Below are 18,629 nucleotides of genomic sequence, written 5' to 3' on the forward strand. Positions count from 1 at the left end.
ATTTCTCTTCAACAATATTTAAGATATTCAATCAATCTAGGAGAATATGGGATCACATCATACCAGGCAGAATTCTTGAAGAATGCTAGGACTGGCAATCTGTTATTGTCTTAACGTGATAAGGCATATTTTTCTCTTCCAGAAATGCTGGGTACAGAATGGCAGGGCTCTCCTCTCCGACATACCTGTTTGATGACAGGGGGTGAAGCACTGACTCTCCCTAGAACTTTCCGGCGAAGGGGTCTGCAATTCCATTGGGAAACTCTGGAATCCCCCATCCGTCTCATCAGCACCACTCACTTCTACTTCTGCTGCTGGTGCGTCTGTATCAAAGTTTTGCAAAGATGAGCAGAGGGCAGGCTCTACTGAAGCGAATGGGTTTGCTGTGGTCACTGAGGACACTGCAGGTTCTGAGGGAGGCTTATCAAAGAAAGACTGCCAAACGCTGAGCTCAGGGTTGAGCCTTTTAGAGCGACGCACTGCATAAATAGAGGTATCCTGCTTGCGGCTTGTCTTCCCATAGGATCCCTGACCCATGTGAGTCCCTTGTTTTGCACTATCCTCTTCCACCGTTTCTTTTTCAGCCTCGGGCTCTACTTTGAGAACCTGTCTCAGCTCAGTTTTCATTTCTGGTATTATTTTGGTTGCGGGCTTATTATATCCATCCGAAGAGTCCCTCCCGGCATTGTGAAGTGAAGTTCTTGAAGATTTGTGAAGCTGTGACCTGGCCAAGGAGGCGTACACAGGTTTTGCTAACCGATATGGCTTACTCACATCACATGGGAGTTCTCTGGCAAGCAGTTCTTTCAGGATGGAAAATTCAGAAAGCGGAGTTCGGGATTGTTTGCAGTGCATGGAGAAGTACCAAGGACTGGATGGGCAATTATCATTCCCACAGAGTGGAGGCTGCTGCAGGGGGGAATCTGGCTTTGCTCTTTTGGAAGGGCTGTGAAAAGGCTGGTGTTTCCCCTCAGCAGGATGCGTGGGGGGCAGCTTTCTTGGAGGAAGGCAGTAAGTATGCATGTAGTGGATAAGCTCCACTGCAGCGTGAAGTTCCTTGTCTCCAGTGCTTTTCTCAGAGGAAGAGAGAGGAGGCACTGCAACGTTGCTGCAATTCAAGGCATCTTTACTTAAACTGCTTTCTTCTTTGTTTTGGATATAATGTCTCTGGGGTACAGAGCAGGTGTTAATGTTGTCAGCATGACACTCGTCTAGTAGCCCACTGTTTTTTCTGTGTAGGCAGTGTTTGCTGGTGGTCGTGGTAAGATGTTTATGAAGCTCAGTGCAGTTCCGACTCTGAGCCTGGGGAAAAGTTGACTTTCTGTCTTGGACTCCTTCCACCTTCAAAGGCAGAGAAAAAAGGAAGTGAAGCTACATCAAAAAGACATCCAAAGATTATCCATTTCTTTACTTTAGGCGGTTGAGGATATTACAGCAGAGGTCATTCAAATCTTTACATATTTCATATCCCTAAGAACGGCTGTTTCAAGACTTAATGCCTGTACTTAATTGCTGACAAAGTAGTAAGATAACAGGGTATGATTTTTTTTTCAGCAATCCATATCAAACATCATAGATTCATATTAGGTAATAAAACAATGGAAGAATCATTCTTAATGACATTTCTCTATCACTTAAATGACAGAAGGTTCTGGCTTTAATTCAAAAACAAGTAATTTAAGAGACAGAATCATTGATACAAGTAATATGCTTTACTCCAGAGTCCCCAACCTTTTGGGCACCAGAGACCGGTTCCGTGGAGACAGGTTTTTCCACGGACCAGAGGGTTTTGTGTGTTGCCTGCATCTCACGGATGGATCTTTGCTTGTTTGGAAAGAACAGTTGCTGGCATGCCACAGCCTGGTACTGGTCCACAGACTGGGGGTTGGGGACCCTGGCTCTATTCTATTTCCAGAGAATTTGCGGAAGCTGATTTTCTGGTGGCTGCTTATTATTTCTCTAAATTCAGCTTCTATTCCCACAGAGATGTTTATGTTTTATATAATATTGTGGATATTATTGTGTAAATGCTGTTGGTTTATGCATGAAATAACAATAAGGCAACCAATTCTCACCACCATGGCCAGGGAGGTCTTCTCAACAAAAAGAGGAATATTGATTTCTGATCCATAAAACAATGTCAAAGAGGAACAGAGTGAAATTGCAGCTTGCACAAGCATTTAACACAACTAACAAGTGTCATTCTTTGACAAAGAGACTAAATTAATGGACCACGCAAAATGCTGTAGATATAGTATACTTAGATTTCAGTAAGACATTTGACAAAGTAGACCACAACCTACTTCTAGAAAGTAACATTCAGAAGTTGTGGGTGCTCTATCACTGGAGGATTTTAAAAAGAGACTGGACAGCCACTTGTCCTGAATGGTATAAGGTTTTCAGTGGTATTGTGCTGGACTGGGCTTTTATAATCATATATTCAAAAGTTTCCCAACCTCAAGTTGTTTTCCCCTTTACAATTTTCATCCATGGAATACTGTGAGTTAAGAAGGAGGAGGGTGGAGGAGGAAAGTAGCTGAGCCCCTGCTGATTGGACCTCCATTGCATTTAAACTGCCCAGAGGTTGCTGGAAAAAGCTACAATCTGTGAGTTAAGGAGGAGGAGGGTGGAGGAGGAAAGTAGCTTTCAACATTAGGGAAGCACAAGCAATAGAACACAGTAAAACTAGAGTCTTGGAGTTTAAGAGAGCTAATTTCAATAAACTTAGAGAGAGCTTGGGAAGGATTCCATGGATGACAATCCTCAAGGGGAAAACAACTCAAGAAGCTTTGGAAATTTTGAAAAGTGAGATAATTAAAGCCCAGTCTAGCACAATACCAACAAAGAAGAAAAATAACAGCTCTCAAAAAAACCCAGCATGGCTGCATAAAGAACTCTCTGATAAATTGAAAGATAAAAAGGACAAGTATAAAAAGTGGAAAGAGAGGCAGATAACTAAGGCAGAATATCAACAAATAGCCCGAGCCTCCAAAGATGAAGTGAGGAAAGCTAAGGGTCAAAATGAACTAAGGCTTGCGACCAAAGTCAAAACTAACAAAAAAAGCTTTCAGCATGTAAAGAACAAAAAAAAGTTAAGGAAATGATTGGTCCATTAGTGGGGGAAAGTGGCAAGAAGGTGACAAGCAATAGGGAGAAAGCAGAACCATTTAACTCGTTTTTTGCATCTGTCTTTACACAAAGGGAAAAAACAGACCAACCTATCAAAAACAGACCAACCATAAAAAACAGATTAGAAACACAAGTTAAGATAGGCAGGAAAATGGTAAGTGAGCACCTGTCTATCCTAGACGAGTTTAAATCACCAGGACTAGATGGATTACACCTCAAAGTTCTCAAAGAACTGGCAGATGTGATCTCAGAACCACTGAACTATATTTTTCAAAGATGCTGGAGCACAGGGGAACTACCAGAGGACCGGAAGAGAGCTTATGTAGTTCCCATCTTCAAAAAAAGGGAAAAAATAGATCCAGGAAACTATAGACCTATCAGCCTGACCTCAATACCTGGGAAGATTCTGGAAAAGATAATCAAACAACGAATCAGTGAACACCTAGAGACAAACAAACATGGGTTTGTCAAAAACAGATCATGCCAGATAAATCTTATTGCATTCTTTGACCAAGTGACAAAATTAGTGGACCAGAGGAATGCTGTGGATATAATTTACTTGGACTTCAATAAGGCATTTGATAAAGTAGATCACAACCTACTACTTGATAAGATAGAAAAATGTGGGTTAGACAGCATCACCATCAGATGGATTCGTAGTTGGCTGACCGGCCATACTCAGTGTGTGGTCTTCAATGGAACTGCATCTACATAGAGGGAAGTATGTACTGGGGTGCCCCAGGGCTCTGTTCTAGGCCCAGTGCTCTTCAACATCTTCATCAACGATTTGGACGAGGGGATAGATGGGGAACTCATCAAATTTGCAGATGATACCAAGCTGGCAGTAATAGCCAAAACTCCAGAAGATAGGCTTAAGATACAGGAGGATCTGGACAGACTTGAACACTGGGTGCTATCTAATAAAATGAAATTCAATGGTGAAAAAAGTAAGGTTCCACATTTAGGCAAGAAAAACCAAATGTACAGATATAGTATAGGTGGTACCTTGCTCAATAGTAGTAACTGTGAGAGGGATCTTGGAGTCCTAGTGGACAATATGAGCCAGGAATGTGCTGCAGCTGCCAAAAAAGCCAACACAGTGCTAGGCTGCATTAACAGAGGGATAGAATCAAGATCACGTGAAGTATTAATACCACTTTACAATGCCTTGGTAAGGCCACACTCGGAATACTGCATCCAGTTTTGGTCACCATGATGTAAAAAAGTTGTTGAGACTCTAGAAAGAGTACTGAGAAGAGCAACAAAGATGATTAGGGGACTGGAAGCTAAAACATATAAGGAATGGTTGCTGGAATTGGGTATGTCTAGTTTAATGAAGAGAAGGACGAGGAGGGACGTGATAGCAGTATTCCAATATCTCAGGGGCTGCCTCAAAGAAGAGGGAGTCAAGCTATTCTCCAAAGCGCCTGAAGGCAGGACAAGAAGCAATGGATGGAAACTAATCAAAGAGAGAAGCAACCTAGAACTATGGAGAAACTTCCTGACAGTTAGAACAATTAACCAGTGAAACAACCTGCCTCCAGAAGCGGTGAATGCTCCAACACTGGGAGTTTTTAAGAAGAGACTGGACACAGCCATTTGTCTGAAATGGTATAGGGTTTCCTGCCTGAGCAGGGGGTTGGACTAGATGACCTCCAAGGTCCCTTCCAACTTTATTACTACTACTACTACTACTACTACTACTACTACTACTACTACTACTACTACTTCCCAAGCTCTAAGTTTGTTGAAATAAGGCCTTTTAAAGTCTAAGACACTGGTTTTATTATATTCTATTATTTGTGTCTGCATTATATTGAATTCCAATATGACATGATCACTCTCCCCAAACGTCCTGCAACTTCAACTCCCTTATCAGTTCTTCTCTGTAAGTAAGAATTAGGTCCAGTATAGTTGTCCCTCTGGTTCCCTCCTCTCCTTTTGGATGACTAAATTGTCAGCTAGAGGGATCAGGAACCTGATTGATTTTCTGCTTGGTGCAGAGTTTGTCTCCCTGATGATGTCAGGGTAGTTAAAGCCCCCTATTACTACTTTGGTGTGTTTTCTACATACATTTGTTAACTGACTAACAAAAAGTTCATCTATTTTTCTGCATTGTTGGATAGCCTGTAGTATACACCTATGGCAATGCCATTCTTTTTTTCTTTATATATTAACCCATATGCATTATAGGAGGCTTTCATCCTTGCTTTTATGCATCTCTATAGAGATGTAGTGATCTCTCATATATAATGCAATTGCACCTGCTCTTTTGTTACGTTGGTTTCTTTTGAGCAGTTTATATCCTTACATTCCAGTCTTGAGTTTCATCCCACCAAGTTTCAATAGCGGCAACTACATCATAACTGCCCTTGTATACTAGTACTTCAGTTTCACATACCAACAAATGTAACTCATAGCTCCCACGATTTAATCATATAAGCTGATTTTGCCTAAAGACTCTGTAAGTACAGTGGAAAATTGTCTTGTTTCTTAAGTGCACTTAATTGTGTAAGAGTTGTATTTTATTGTGCATGTTGTTTTATTCAAAGAAGACTGGAACAACCATTGCTCTAATAAACTAAATGTGTTTGGCCTGGCTGGAATTTTCAAATGATTTCTACAAAAACGTTGGCATTCTATTCTATTTAAAGTCATTTATTAAGCACCATATAAAATATATATATACATATATACATATATACATATATACATATATACATATGTATGTATGTATGTATGTATGTATGTATGTATATATGTATATATGTATATATATATTTTATATGGTGCTTAATAAATGACTTTAAATAGAATAGAATGCCAACGTTTTTGTAGAAATCATTTGAAAATTCCAGCCAGGCCAAACACATTTATATAATATATATATATAATATATATATAATTTCACATCCATAAATATGGGCTTAAAGGACTAATATAGAAAGAAAGACATAATAGAAGGCCCTCAAGAATTGCTTTTGCATCTGTATATTGTTTCGTTACTGGGAATAACAGTCTTCCCCTCTTTGCACATTTGTGTGTTATAGTATTTTGAACTTGTTAGCCATATTTGAAAAGTATAGTTTTTATAAGCATTTATGCACAGTATGGGCTGAATTTTCATTCTGATTCCTAAGGAGGTGCTTTATACCCTGAATCAAAGAAGATATTAGGTCATTATCCACCCATCTCTGCAGGAATCTCTTATCTTTCATCACGGGCTTAGTTCCATAGCATTGTATATGCAAGTTGGCTTCTTTTGATTATTTTCTTTGCCTTTTGAGACCGGGCACAGCTGATAAAAGTGCCAAGCGATGGGAGTACTTTCCCTTTCACTGTTTTCATTGCATAAGTTCCAATCCTGCAATTTGAATGGCATAAGTGGTTGCAGAAAATGGAGGGGAGTGGAAACACAGCTGCAATGTGGGAAGACTCTTGCTGTAGGGGAAAAAGTTCCTTTACTTTCATTTCTAGGAAATTAAAGCAGTGAAAGATATGTGCATAAATATACTGTCTGAAAGGTGGATCAGTGGGGATGCAATAGCGTTACTAGAGGACTTAGGGCTTGTTTGGGATTGTTTGGCAACGTGCCTAGCATCAACCTTTGCATTTAACAACACATACACACACATATTTATGTGTGTATGTATAGTAGGTATCTCCCAAGCTGCCCAGACATGATGGCAATGGCAAGAAACAAATCATTTAGCTGTGATGCATAATTCAGTAGTTGCAGCTCAGCTTCATACTGTATATACATACCAATTTCAGCAGCTAAAAAGATTTAAGGCAGAGGAGAATCACATTAACCCAGCAAGTAACCCCTGTGCTGTGAGTGCTAATTTCCAGTTTCTGAAATTCCATATACTTTTGGTCCTTCTAGCCACTCTTTTGAGTTCATTTTAATTGAAACTATCAATAAAAATGAAATTGACTTAAAATAATAAGAAGAAAAAGACAAAATATATGTAATCTTAAAGAGAAATACACTTAAACATCCATATTCAATATTTCCTTTCATAAAATAGGTATTTGTATAGATGAATGTAATCTGTACAAAAGATAGGTTAATATACCTAAGACATTGAGAATGAATTAGAGTAGGGGGATCCTTAATTATAGTTTTCCAAGCTTTTTTTCTATACTAATATGTCAGCCAATTTTTTTATACTTTAACACAGCAATAAGAAAAAACAGATTATTTATTGAACTGTAATGCGTTATATGTCTTTGGAAACCAGTATCAGGATTAATGTTTTGATGCTTTTCCAGATTCCCTAAAAGACCTTTGGTCATCTGTGCATAATACAGGATAGATAGAAATTTACTTTGAAAAAAGTCCTTATCTTTGTTTCTTATCTATCTGTCTGTCTATATCAGGAAGCAGAAAAACCTGAGGTCGTGGTTCCGATAGGTAAACTTTGAGGCATTGTTTACCTAAAGAATCTTTTATTCGAGTAGCATAATATCGGCACTGCATAATCGAAGCCAAAAACTGAATTCCCCTCCCCTGGGCACATAGTATCAAAGAACAATTCCCTCCTCCAATTAACTGTCATAAATCACATTCCCCAATTAGCTTGAAGCATGGGCTTCTTCTCCAGCTCTCCAGCCCGCCAATCAGCTCTGGGCTCAATAACCTTGATTCTCAGGCTAAGTTTAGTATTGTTATGTCTAACTGGACTCTCATTCACATCCCCTCCTCCCAGCATCATCTAGCTCTAAAAGCGAAAGGAAAAATATGACTGCATTTCCATCTGTTGTCAATGCAAAAACATCCGATGTTAGCAGCGTTGACACCTGAAAGGTATAAGCTGTGGAGATACATTAAACTTATTCAGAAATCAAGAGTAGAGGCCAGAAGATTTTCAAAGGAACTAGCAGGAGAAACAAGAGGGAAAAGAATGGTTTAAAAAAGCTGCTTTTAAAGATTTGAGAGGTATGGTATGCAGAGATTCTTCAGTCAATTTTCTGTCCATGTGACATATATAACAAACATGACATTAGGCACAGGAGGCTTAATATCTATCCCCACCCCAGTTTTCATTACGCTCTGTCCTCCCGTGTTTCTTATCTTTCCCTATGCAATCCAAATTCATTTATTTAATACACTGCACAATTTCCTTCATCCAAGTGAAAAACCTTTAATGGCCTCTTGTGTGATTTTAAATAATTGATTTTAACAACTGGATGGTTCTATCACTTTGTACATTGTGTTCATAATAAATGACATATCTGTTATATACAGAAGGATCCAAGTTCTATCTTTTTGGCATGACTTATCCAAAGTCTGCCTTTCTAATGCCCCTTAATCTTCAGGTGGATCAAATAGAAAGAATTGAACTATCTTGCAGAACAACATTCCCAGCACCATTCTTAAAGAGTTTGAAAGAAATAAGCAACTGGTTGTTGTGATGGTTTGCCTATGAGAAGAAACTTAGGGGAAGGAGGACTACAGATTATGGAGAGAACAACTACCCAACCTTCATAGGAGCTCTTGGTGGCAGAAATTATTTGGTCTGTTATAAAGGTGAAATGAAGAGGAAAAACATCACCTGGAACGTGAACTCTGGGGAGTCACTGCCAATAATCTGAACATATGGCAACTTTGTAATATTCCTGGCAAAAATTTCAACATCACACATAAACGTAGTCCACTGTTATGTAAAGCTATAGCTGCCAAGAAGAACAATACCTTTGTACAGGAGCGCTGAGGTCTGGATTTAGGAGTTCCTTGACGCCATATATTCCCCTCTTTTTGAACCTCATAGCTTGGAGGCACATTGGATGGCGAGAGAAGCAACTTCTTCAGCTAGAAAGGGAAATGGTGAAAGAAAGAGTACAAATTTCTACATAAATGAACAGTAGTCACTTCTTTTTAAGTTTCCTAAATTCCTACACTCAAACACATTCATAGGATAAGTGAGGTAGAGATCCAAACTAAAAGCCACAGTGTTAGTTAAATACTTTATTTAACGGCCTATCTCCCCCCCCCCGATTTATTTTAGCATTATTCATACAATCCTCCCTTTCTTCATATATTAGAGAGAATATCAAAATCAAAATATCAAAATCATACTCATGGCTGTCAGGGAAGGGTATGGTAGTTGAGTTGCTATGTTTAGGAGGCAGCTTTCAGTAGCAAAGAGCATCTCATTTCTTCCATATAAAATGAAAATTCTCAAAAGATTTGGAATGGTTCCATGGATATTCCCCATTATAGAAAGTGGCAGAGAAGAAAGAAGTCCCCTTCCCCTGAACATGAGTAGAATTTCATCATTTTCCTTAACATCCAGAAAAAAAGATAAAAGATCATATGAATCAAGATCACGAGGAAGATGCATCACAGGAAGACTAAAGGCCAGCAATAATTTGGCAAAGCCAAACAAAAAAAACAAAACCTGAATTTATTGCTGCAATTAATCTGACTTGCCATCCCATGAAAATAATAAAAATAGTAACTCCGATACATTATGGTCTTCCAAATTCTTAGGGAGAACCCAATGCATATGGAGGCTGACACCAGCTAAAGAACTGGCAACAATGATTTCACATTCACATTATATACATTTTTATGTATATAATAATAATAATTCAAAGTCATAGCAAGCTTTCATTGATGGGTGCAAGAAATAAAACTTATTTTACATAATTGTATAAAGGTAGGAATTATATATTATCTCAATACGCCCTGAAAAAATGTTGACAATATAAAGATCATGCAACTTTTTGGAAACAGGTTAACTGCCAGAATTGGAAGTTACACCTTATAAAGGGGGGGAGGGGAACTATGGCCCTTTTATGACATGTGGACTTCAACTCCCAGAATTCCTGAATTCTGGGAGTTGAAGTCCACATGTCATAAAAGGGCCATAGTTCCCCACCTCTGCCTTACAAGGAAGGCAGTTTCTCCTAGTACTTTTAAATTTACTAGAAGTCATGCTTTCAAAATACTCTGCAAGTCCTTTCCCAAAAAACTTCCTAAAATTTTTGGAAGTTGTTCCTAAAAAGCCAACATAGGGATGGTATGCTGTGGGCCAGCCATAGTAGCTGAGGTAGAATTATGTTTCAACATTGACCTCATGGGACCTTTAAGCTGAATACTAGCCAAGCTGAATGTTAAGCTAAATACAAGTATGTAGCATATTATTTTCTTCAGCCTAGAGACAAACAAGTAGAAAGTGGGGTTGGAGAATGAATATTTTCCAGTGTGAAAGTTTCAAATTTCCGACTCCTTTTTTAAGTCACAAAGAGAGAAAAAACATGCCTTTATAGTTTAAAACAGCCTCTCAAGTTTAGCATATTTTGATATGCTGAGCCAAAGCTATAGCCATAGCTCAATTTCAATAGCAGTTTGTGAAAAGATGCTGTTCTCACATTCAGAGGAACCAAGTTTAAAAAGGCTGCTGGTAGGTTTCCAGACTCATGGCCGATGGTATTAAATTGGTTTCTGAAAATTTGGAATATTCTCCTTCCTCTTTGTCCTAATTTGTGATTTATTTTCAGATGCTAATTTTACTATGAATCAGGAAGTAGGCATAAGCTCCTGCCAAAGAAATCAATTGAATGTAACAGTCTAACAAGGGTTTCAATTAATTAATTGAACAGTGCATGAAGCAATCAAAAGATACATTTTCTTCCTTAGTTTGAGGTGAGCTTAAGATGTCTATAAAACAGATATTATATTCCATCAAAAAAAATCCCAAATCTGAGAAAATTATTTTAAAATAACTGATAACATAACCTATTTTTTCTGATTACCGTACATGACCAGAATATCTGTTTTTAAAAAATAGCAATTCACATTCCCCACTCTCTCACTGAGGGCAACATGGAAACCTTAACCAACCATTGATTCTGGTGGGGATGTGTCAGAAAAGCAAATCTTTAAGGATTGTCCAAATGACAAATATTCAATTAGTTCCCATAATCAAAATGTTAAAACTCTTTTTAATACAATGTAGTGCAATACTAATCTGATCCTCTAGTTGTAAACTTTCTACAATAATAAAACATTAAAAAGTTATTTCCTCTCTTGTACAATGTATACATCATATATATATATATATATATATACATAAAGATTTGTGCAATATATATATATATATATATGTGATATGTAGAGAAATACACAGGGAATTTTGTGACATGGAAATGTGTACTTCTTACCACTAGATGCCACTATAACACTTTTAGAAATCACAAAATTCATTAATGGTAGATAATAGGGAAGTGGGATGGCTGGATGAGAGGCTGGAATTTACAGCTATGTTCCTGTTCTCCTGTGCAAAAGTTCTGCTTGAAGTGAAGAATGCCCCTGTCCTATAAAAGCATATTTTGGGAAAGAACATTAAGGAACATTGAAGCTTTGGTGTTCCATAATGGTCTTTCCTTATTAACCTGGATTACAAGCAGCAATATTGTCTATTAGCAGAGAGGCTGTTATCCATAATGCTCTTTTCTTTGCTCTTACCTGCTGGTTGGCTAATAATACCATGTACTGAGGAATATAAACCACAGAAAATCAACTGCAGAAGGCCCACTATCTAGATCAGTGATGGCGAACCTTTTAGAGACTGAGTGCCCAAACCACAACCCAAAACCCACTTATTTATCGCAAAGTGCCAGGGCTGCATCAGCATTGTGATGCCCTCAGAGGGGGCAGAGAAGTGAGCATGGCTGTGGTGGTCATGGCAGACTGAGTGGGTGTGGCCGGGGTGGGTGTGGCCACCTTGATATTGCTCATGGGGGGAGGCCTGTGGGGGCTGGGCAGAATTGGGGGAGATCCAGGGGGTCTCTAGTGGGTGGGGCAGTGGGCAGGAGGCTCGTCCTGTAGGGTGAGGCAGGGGGAAGGGTGGGGGTGCCACTGCTGTGGGGCAAGGCGAGGCAGCTGCTGTCTGACACCATCAGCCCCTGCACACAGAGGCCAGCGAGCACATGGGGGTGTGCTCTACCACTTCTACTCGAGCTTGCTAGCCACCTGCTTCACCTTTGTGCTGGGTGGGGCTGCTTCTCCGGGCGCCAGCGGTGGCCTAATGGGCCTGCACAAGCTGGCAGCGGTGGCAGCAGGTGTGCCCACAGAGAGGGCTCTGAGTGCCACCTCTGGCACGCGTGCCATAGGTTCGCCATCACTGGTCTAGATAAATTCCCAATACAGTTCTGAGTGCTGCTACCTCAAGAGAGAAGACTGGGGTGCATACCTCAATCCAGAACTCAACATTTCCCACAAATGTAAATTTTCCTTGGGAAAACAAGTTCCTTTACAGGAAGCAAGCTTCAAGACCCTTGGAAATTAGGCATTATGTGAGCTAAAGACATCTTTGAGTTAACCTCAATTTCTGATGACTACATGGACAAAACCATGCAACAGCAGTAGTGGTATCTTGTATTTCCTAGTGATATCTGATGATCTCTCATCCAAATATTAATTAGTTCAGTTTTATCTCATTTGGCTTCCAAGACCAGCCATGATTGGCCAGAGGCAACTATTAGCTGAGACTATAAAATCTCAGAACAATTTATTAAATTATTGTACTAGAACTGGTGGTTTTAGAGAAAATACTGCATAGCAGCTTGCCCTATGTCATGACTACTCATGCAAAGTAAATGTCACATTTTACAGAATCATGTGCATCTCCTTAACAGACATGAAAGTGTGACATAAGGAAAAATTTAAGAGACGAGAGAAAATGTTGAATAGTGGGCATCCCTAGAGTAGATAGTATTTGAAATGAATACAGGTAGTCCTCGACTTACAATCACAACTGGGATCGGATTTCCAGTTGTATGTCACTCCAGTTGTAAGTTAAGGTACCCATGTGACAAGACATGACTTTATGACATTTTCTGTGGTGGTCGTTAAGCAAATCACTGTGACTGCTAAGTGACTCAACAGTCATTAAGCAAATGCCATGGTCGTAAGTGCAAACCCATTTTTCTGAATGGGCTTGCCGGAGACCAGCAAAAAATGCCAGAAACCAGCAAAAAAAAAAAACTCATTGCAAATTGCACTCACGTGATCATGGGACAATGCAACTGGTTCTAAGGGCGAGCCGGTTGTCAAGCAGCCAAAATGGGTTCATGTGATATGGGGACTGGGATATGTGGCACATTTTATGATGGCCAGAAGGGCTTTGTGGGGTGTAAAGCACTCAGTTGTAATTTCAAATGGACAAGCAACCAGTCGTAAGTCGAGGACCAGATGTACTGTGTACTGTGTTGTGCTTAAGCCTTTTATGCACTGGCCCCACCTTCCTTTTCCATCACAATCATATTCTTCCCGATGAGGATTACTACGGAGCAGATCAAATGAGAGCAACGACGTGGCACATGTATACGTATACAATAATAGATATAATGCTTTTGTACTGTTATAAGTGTAAGCCTATAATGAAAAAAATTCAGACCTTTGCTTCCTATCATACCCATGCAGCCGGATTATCAGAGGTGCATCCAAATCCACCTTAAACAGTAGGAAGTGGTTCTTACTAGAGACAGCTCATCAACCTCTTGGGCCCCAGGAGGCCCCCTCGTGACTGGTGCAGCAGGATTGGGAGAGGGGATAGGTGAGGTGTAGCCGCTGTTGGGCATGTCCTCCTCGTCTATATTTTTGAAGGCAGCCAGACCCATGTCTTCTTCCTGAATGTCATCCAGTGTCTCAGTGAGAGCTGCCAGCAAAGCTTCATTCTCACTGTCAATAATCTGCTGGGAGGAGTCAGACGGACATGAGAGAAAAAGAGAAATTAAGAAGAGCTGTTTCCCAAATACGGCATTTCTTACAACATACAAACTCACTTGTAATCATATTCCAGTTATTTATACAGCGGAGTAGCCAGATGACTTTATATTCTTTTAAAAGCAGGCAGAGAAACTGGTAATACCGTGGCATATTTATAGTCAATATATGCCTAACATCAAACATATGTAATACAGTAAACAGAAAGTTTGATCATACGGCTCTTAAGTTTTCTTTGGCACTTTGTCCAATAAACAAACAAACAAAACAAACAAATGATTCAAATACTGATAAACATTGCATATCAACAAACATTACTGTAATTCAGGAGTAGATTTCTATTTCCAGTGTTCTATAGTCATTCTTTTAGCCATACCCTTGGCCCAATCACAATTCTTGATATTTTAATAGATACCAAATACTGGGGATAGAGCCAAGAAGAATATATATACATCTTTAATATACAGTGATTGATCACACACTGTATTTACAATTCCACTGACAGTAGCCCAAAATACAACAATAATAGGACGAGCCAAATCATAGATTTAATGTCTTGTAATAACACCTGCAGAAACAGGGTTCCTAGTATTGTCAGGATTTGACAGGGTCAGCCATAACTCAGTTTGAATTCAAAGAGGAGCTGTGTTGAAGTTTCGTATTCCAGATAGTTACCACAAATCTTATGCTGAGATAAACAAAGAAATCAGAACATAAAATATGTGACATATTGGCAACGAATCTGATGTTCCGGTTCATTATAAACCCCAGATAAGATCCCAAATTCATGCATTATTAATGAGATGACATTAGGAGTAAAAAATTTCTGGTCTATCTGTAAAACATTAAATATTATCATTTTTGAAAATATGAAAAAAAAAACATACGCTGTCCTAAGCAATTTAATGAGCATTAATTCTCATTGAACACAATGGATATTTTTCTAATTAAAATTTCTTAGGGTTACATTAACATCTCTTTAATATCAAATAAAACATTACACCTCAATTAATTGATGACATCTCAATCTGCTACTCTTTCTTCTCTCATTTATATTTAAAAAATTACAAATTGCAGTAGAGTAGAGTAGAGTAGAGTAGGGTAGGGTAGGGTAGGGTAGGGTAGGGTAGGGTAGGGTAGGGTAGGACAGGACAGGAGCTGGAAGGGACTTTGGAGGTTTTTTACTCTTTGTACCTAGATAGTATTGAAACATAATATTTTTCACTTCTGGGCAAATCTTTCATATAGCAATAAAATCAGAAGCTACTAAAGTACTCATTTTAAATCAATGCACAAAATCCAGTCAAAGTCAGGCACTTTTAACTCCCACTTTCAATGGGAGAATTAGGCAAATGTTCAAATTCAACTGAAGTAATGAGCACATGGACGCAGCACGATGCAGCAGCTTCCAACTATCTCTGACAAAAGTTATTTAGAATTTATGCAGGTCAAGGAAAGGACTGGTAAACCTGAATTTCCAGTCAAGATGAGCTCAGGCTACTAAAGGTGCCATATCCGGGCTGTGAAAATCTGAACAATCCATGGAACATAACAAGGAATTAGAATTTTTTCTGCACCTTTGCTGCTGCATAGTGGCTATCCAAATATAATAGCTGTATGACAGGGGACTTCAAACTTGGCCCTTTTATGACTTGTGGACTTCAACTCCCAGAATTCCTCAGCTAGTGTGCCTGGCTGAGGAATTCTGGGAGTTGAAGTCCACAAGTCATAAAAGGGCCATGTTTGAAGACCCCTGATGTATAAGATATATCTGATTAGGAACTTGTGGATCTTACAAAAAATGAATTTATCCAAAGCAATTAAAAATTATGGAGCTGTTTCATGATATTGTGGAGTGTTATTGAACTGGAAGTTAGTAAGTATCAATGTATCTAACCCTATGCTTATGACATGATTCCCTTGTCACATTGCAATACCTACCTAGCATTTCATTGCTTAACACAGTGGTTCTCAACCTGTAGTCTGCGGGCCCCTGGTGGTCCACGGTGTCATCAGAGGGTCCGTGAAGGCTTGAAGAAATGTTATGATTTAAATCCTAAGTTAAGTATTGGGGTTCCGTGGCCACAAAAAGTATTTAAAGAAGGTCCGTGGTGAAGAAAAGATTGAGAACCACTGGCTTAACATACTTGCATGACTGTATGCAGGACTCTATGCTGCAATGAGGTACAGCCATCAAGGTGCTTCATTATTTAAGGATACTTAAAGAAAACACCTAATTCAAGTACAGTATACCCTACCCTTGCATGTAATTCCTATACTGCCTTTAAAGCTATAGGTGTGCTAACATGAGACCCTGGGATATAAAGTAGTCAATTACATATTAGCTTAGCTTGGGGCAAAAACCCAGACTGTTTGATATTTAAAATTCAGTGTATTGTACAAACATGAAAATGGGTTAACAGAGTCAACTGTGATTAAATTCACTATGTGTGAGTCATGCTTAGAGAGTAAGTTTGTTTAGAAACACAACAAATAACAATATTATACCAAATATAAGCAAATACTCAAATCTGATCCAGATCAGGGATCTACCACAAGAAATGCAGTTGCTTCTATACCCTATTCAGATTCTCGGCCTCTGTTGTCATCCCATTCATTATCAAATCAAACAAATTAATAATTTTGGACAATGTAAATTGCAGGGCTCTTTTTCCTGCATTCTCATAAGGAACTGCAGAAGAGGCAAAGAATGAATAATTCTATGCTAACCTTTGTTCTGGTCTTGATTTGGACATAGCTGATAATCACATGTTCAGGTTATATGTAGTTGACCCTCAGCCTACCAGACTAGTAATGGAAAGAATGCTCTAGAGACACAACACATTAAGTGTTGAAACCTGAATACTAGAAGCACTTATATCACATGCACTGATTCGTGCGTACGCGCACACACACACACACACACACACAAAAACATGGGAAAAGCTTAGCTGTCTAAAACATTAGATACCCTAGTCTAATCCAGTTAAAGCTAATTCAAATACATGGCACAGTCCTGCCCACTGATGTTATTAATTCAAAATTTATATGCAAGGTAGTTGGATTTACTGTATAACTTTCTTGCTGATAAATACATTTACTGTATTTATTTATTATGGGCTGATATAGGATTGTTTTCACAAGCTATGCACTGTGTTTATAGCATAATATTTACCATTATATTGTAGATATTGTATAATCACTTGTGGGTCTTTCTCATAGCCAAACATATGAACTGATTTTCAGATATTTAGATATGTAGTTTGAATTTAAAGAAGTAAAATATCTTCAGTGACTCTAGGCATATCTTTGGCTCTCTGCAGCCATTATTACTCCATAACAATGAAGACATTTAACACACACACACACACCTGACAGCAGCAAGAAGAAAAGTACCAAGAATGCAGTATTCTTTGATATTTTCTTTCTAATATTGGCAAAATACATCTTTAGACAGGACATCAGCAGGATATTTTCATGGTGTTCTATGCATTCATTCTTTAGGAAACACAAAGGCTTGCTCTGTTTATATTTTCCTGGATGAAAAATACACATCCTGCAATGATGGTCTGTCAGTCATTTTGGACTTTTAGAACAATTCGTATTTCGACGTGTCACTTCCGTAATGTAGAGAAAATTTCAAGAATTTATTTACTCGTCAATATCATGTTGATCAGACCGTCCAGGACTTTAGACTCCACTATAAATATAATTTTCTTCCTTGTCTTTTCTTGATTTCAGTACAAATATACATAGGTGATTATATGAAGTGGAAAACTTGATCCTGTTTTACGAATACCAAGCAATCAAATGATGTGTGTGTGTTTTTCTGCCATTTTCTTTATGCTATATAATAAAAAGAAGTATGTATATTAAATAACCCTTATAGGATGCAACACAACTTGCCCAAACATAAGCACTTCTACCACACTCAGTTACTTCTAGGAGACTCTATCCTAGGAAGTGAAAATGCCCATATCACCATAAAAATTGTTACAGGAAACAGTGTATAAATAGATTCTTTTACTGTAGGAACTAAATAGCAATATTAGCTTTTTACACATCCTGCTAGGTCCTTTTGCAATATCCTGCTAGGCTTGGCTCTTATTAAGTCAAATCAAGGAGGGATTGAGTGGGATACTGAACAAAGCAAGATAAGCTAAGATTGTATGACAGTAGAGTCAGTAACCCCTTTTCCTGTCAACGTAAAGCAGGAAACCTACATGGAAGATTCTGGTGGGGTTAGACAAAGCTTCTGCCCAAGCCCTATGGCTTCACATGTGCTGGACTAATAGGTAATTGGAGGTCTGGGTACTTCAAACTGTGGAATGCCCTTGGAACATTAATGAGTGAATCAGCACCCATGTGTTTACACCTATTTTGTTAATATGCCAATTTAAGGTTATTTTTCTCTGTACCTATCCAGATCAGCTTTGCTGCACTTATACAGAGCAAGACTGTTGCTCTTACCACGTGTATTTATGTTGTGGGAGTGTAAGTTGTTCATTCATTCCTCCACAACTTTCAGCCATTTCAGGAAATTAAAACTGCATTCCTTGTTTGCACATAATAATAATAATAATAATAATAAATTTAATTTATATGCCGCCCTTCTCCCAGCGGGACTCAGGGCGGCGCACAACATATTTAAAACAAAACATAAATACATTCCCCCCCGATAAAACCGAATTAAATCAAATTTTAAAGTTGTGTCTCTGTCAAATTGTTAAAAGATAAACCCCAAATAAAATCCTCCCTAGGT

At 38.7% G+C, this 18,629-nt stretch overlaps 1 protein-coding gene across 1 annotated transcript in view; it reads right to left on the minus strand.

Annotated features, from left to right (window-relative positions):
• The window catches only part of PPARGC1B (PPARG coactivator 1 beta), a 42,566-nt gene that overhangs the window by 11,321 nt on the left and 12,616 nt on the right, over positions 1-18,629 (minus strand). Inside the window, exons 3-5 of the mRNA XM_029284315.1 lie at positions 13,621-13,833; positions 8,828-8,944; positions 186-1,341 (exon numbers count right to left, since the gene is read on the minus strand). Of these exons, the coding sequence (XP_029140148.1) occupies positions 186-1,341; positions 8,828-8,944; positions 13,621-13,833 (1,486 nt within the window). The remainder of the gene's footprint in view (positions 1-185; positions 1,342-8,827; positions 8,945-13,620; positions 13,834-18,629) is intronic.

This window comes from Protobothrops mucrosquamatus, unplaced genomic scaffold (assembly GCF_001527695.2).
Source record: "Protobothrops mucrosquamatus isolate PMUCROS unplaced genomic scaffold, P.Mucros_1.0 scaffold517, whole genome shotgun sequence".
Taxonomy (NCBI): domain Eukaryota; kingdom Metazoa; phylum Chordata; class Lepidosauria; order Squamata; family Viperidae; genus Protobothrops; species Protobothrops mucrosquamatus.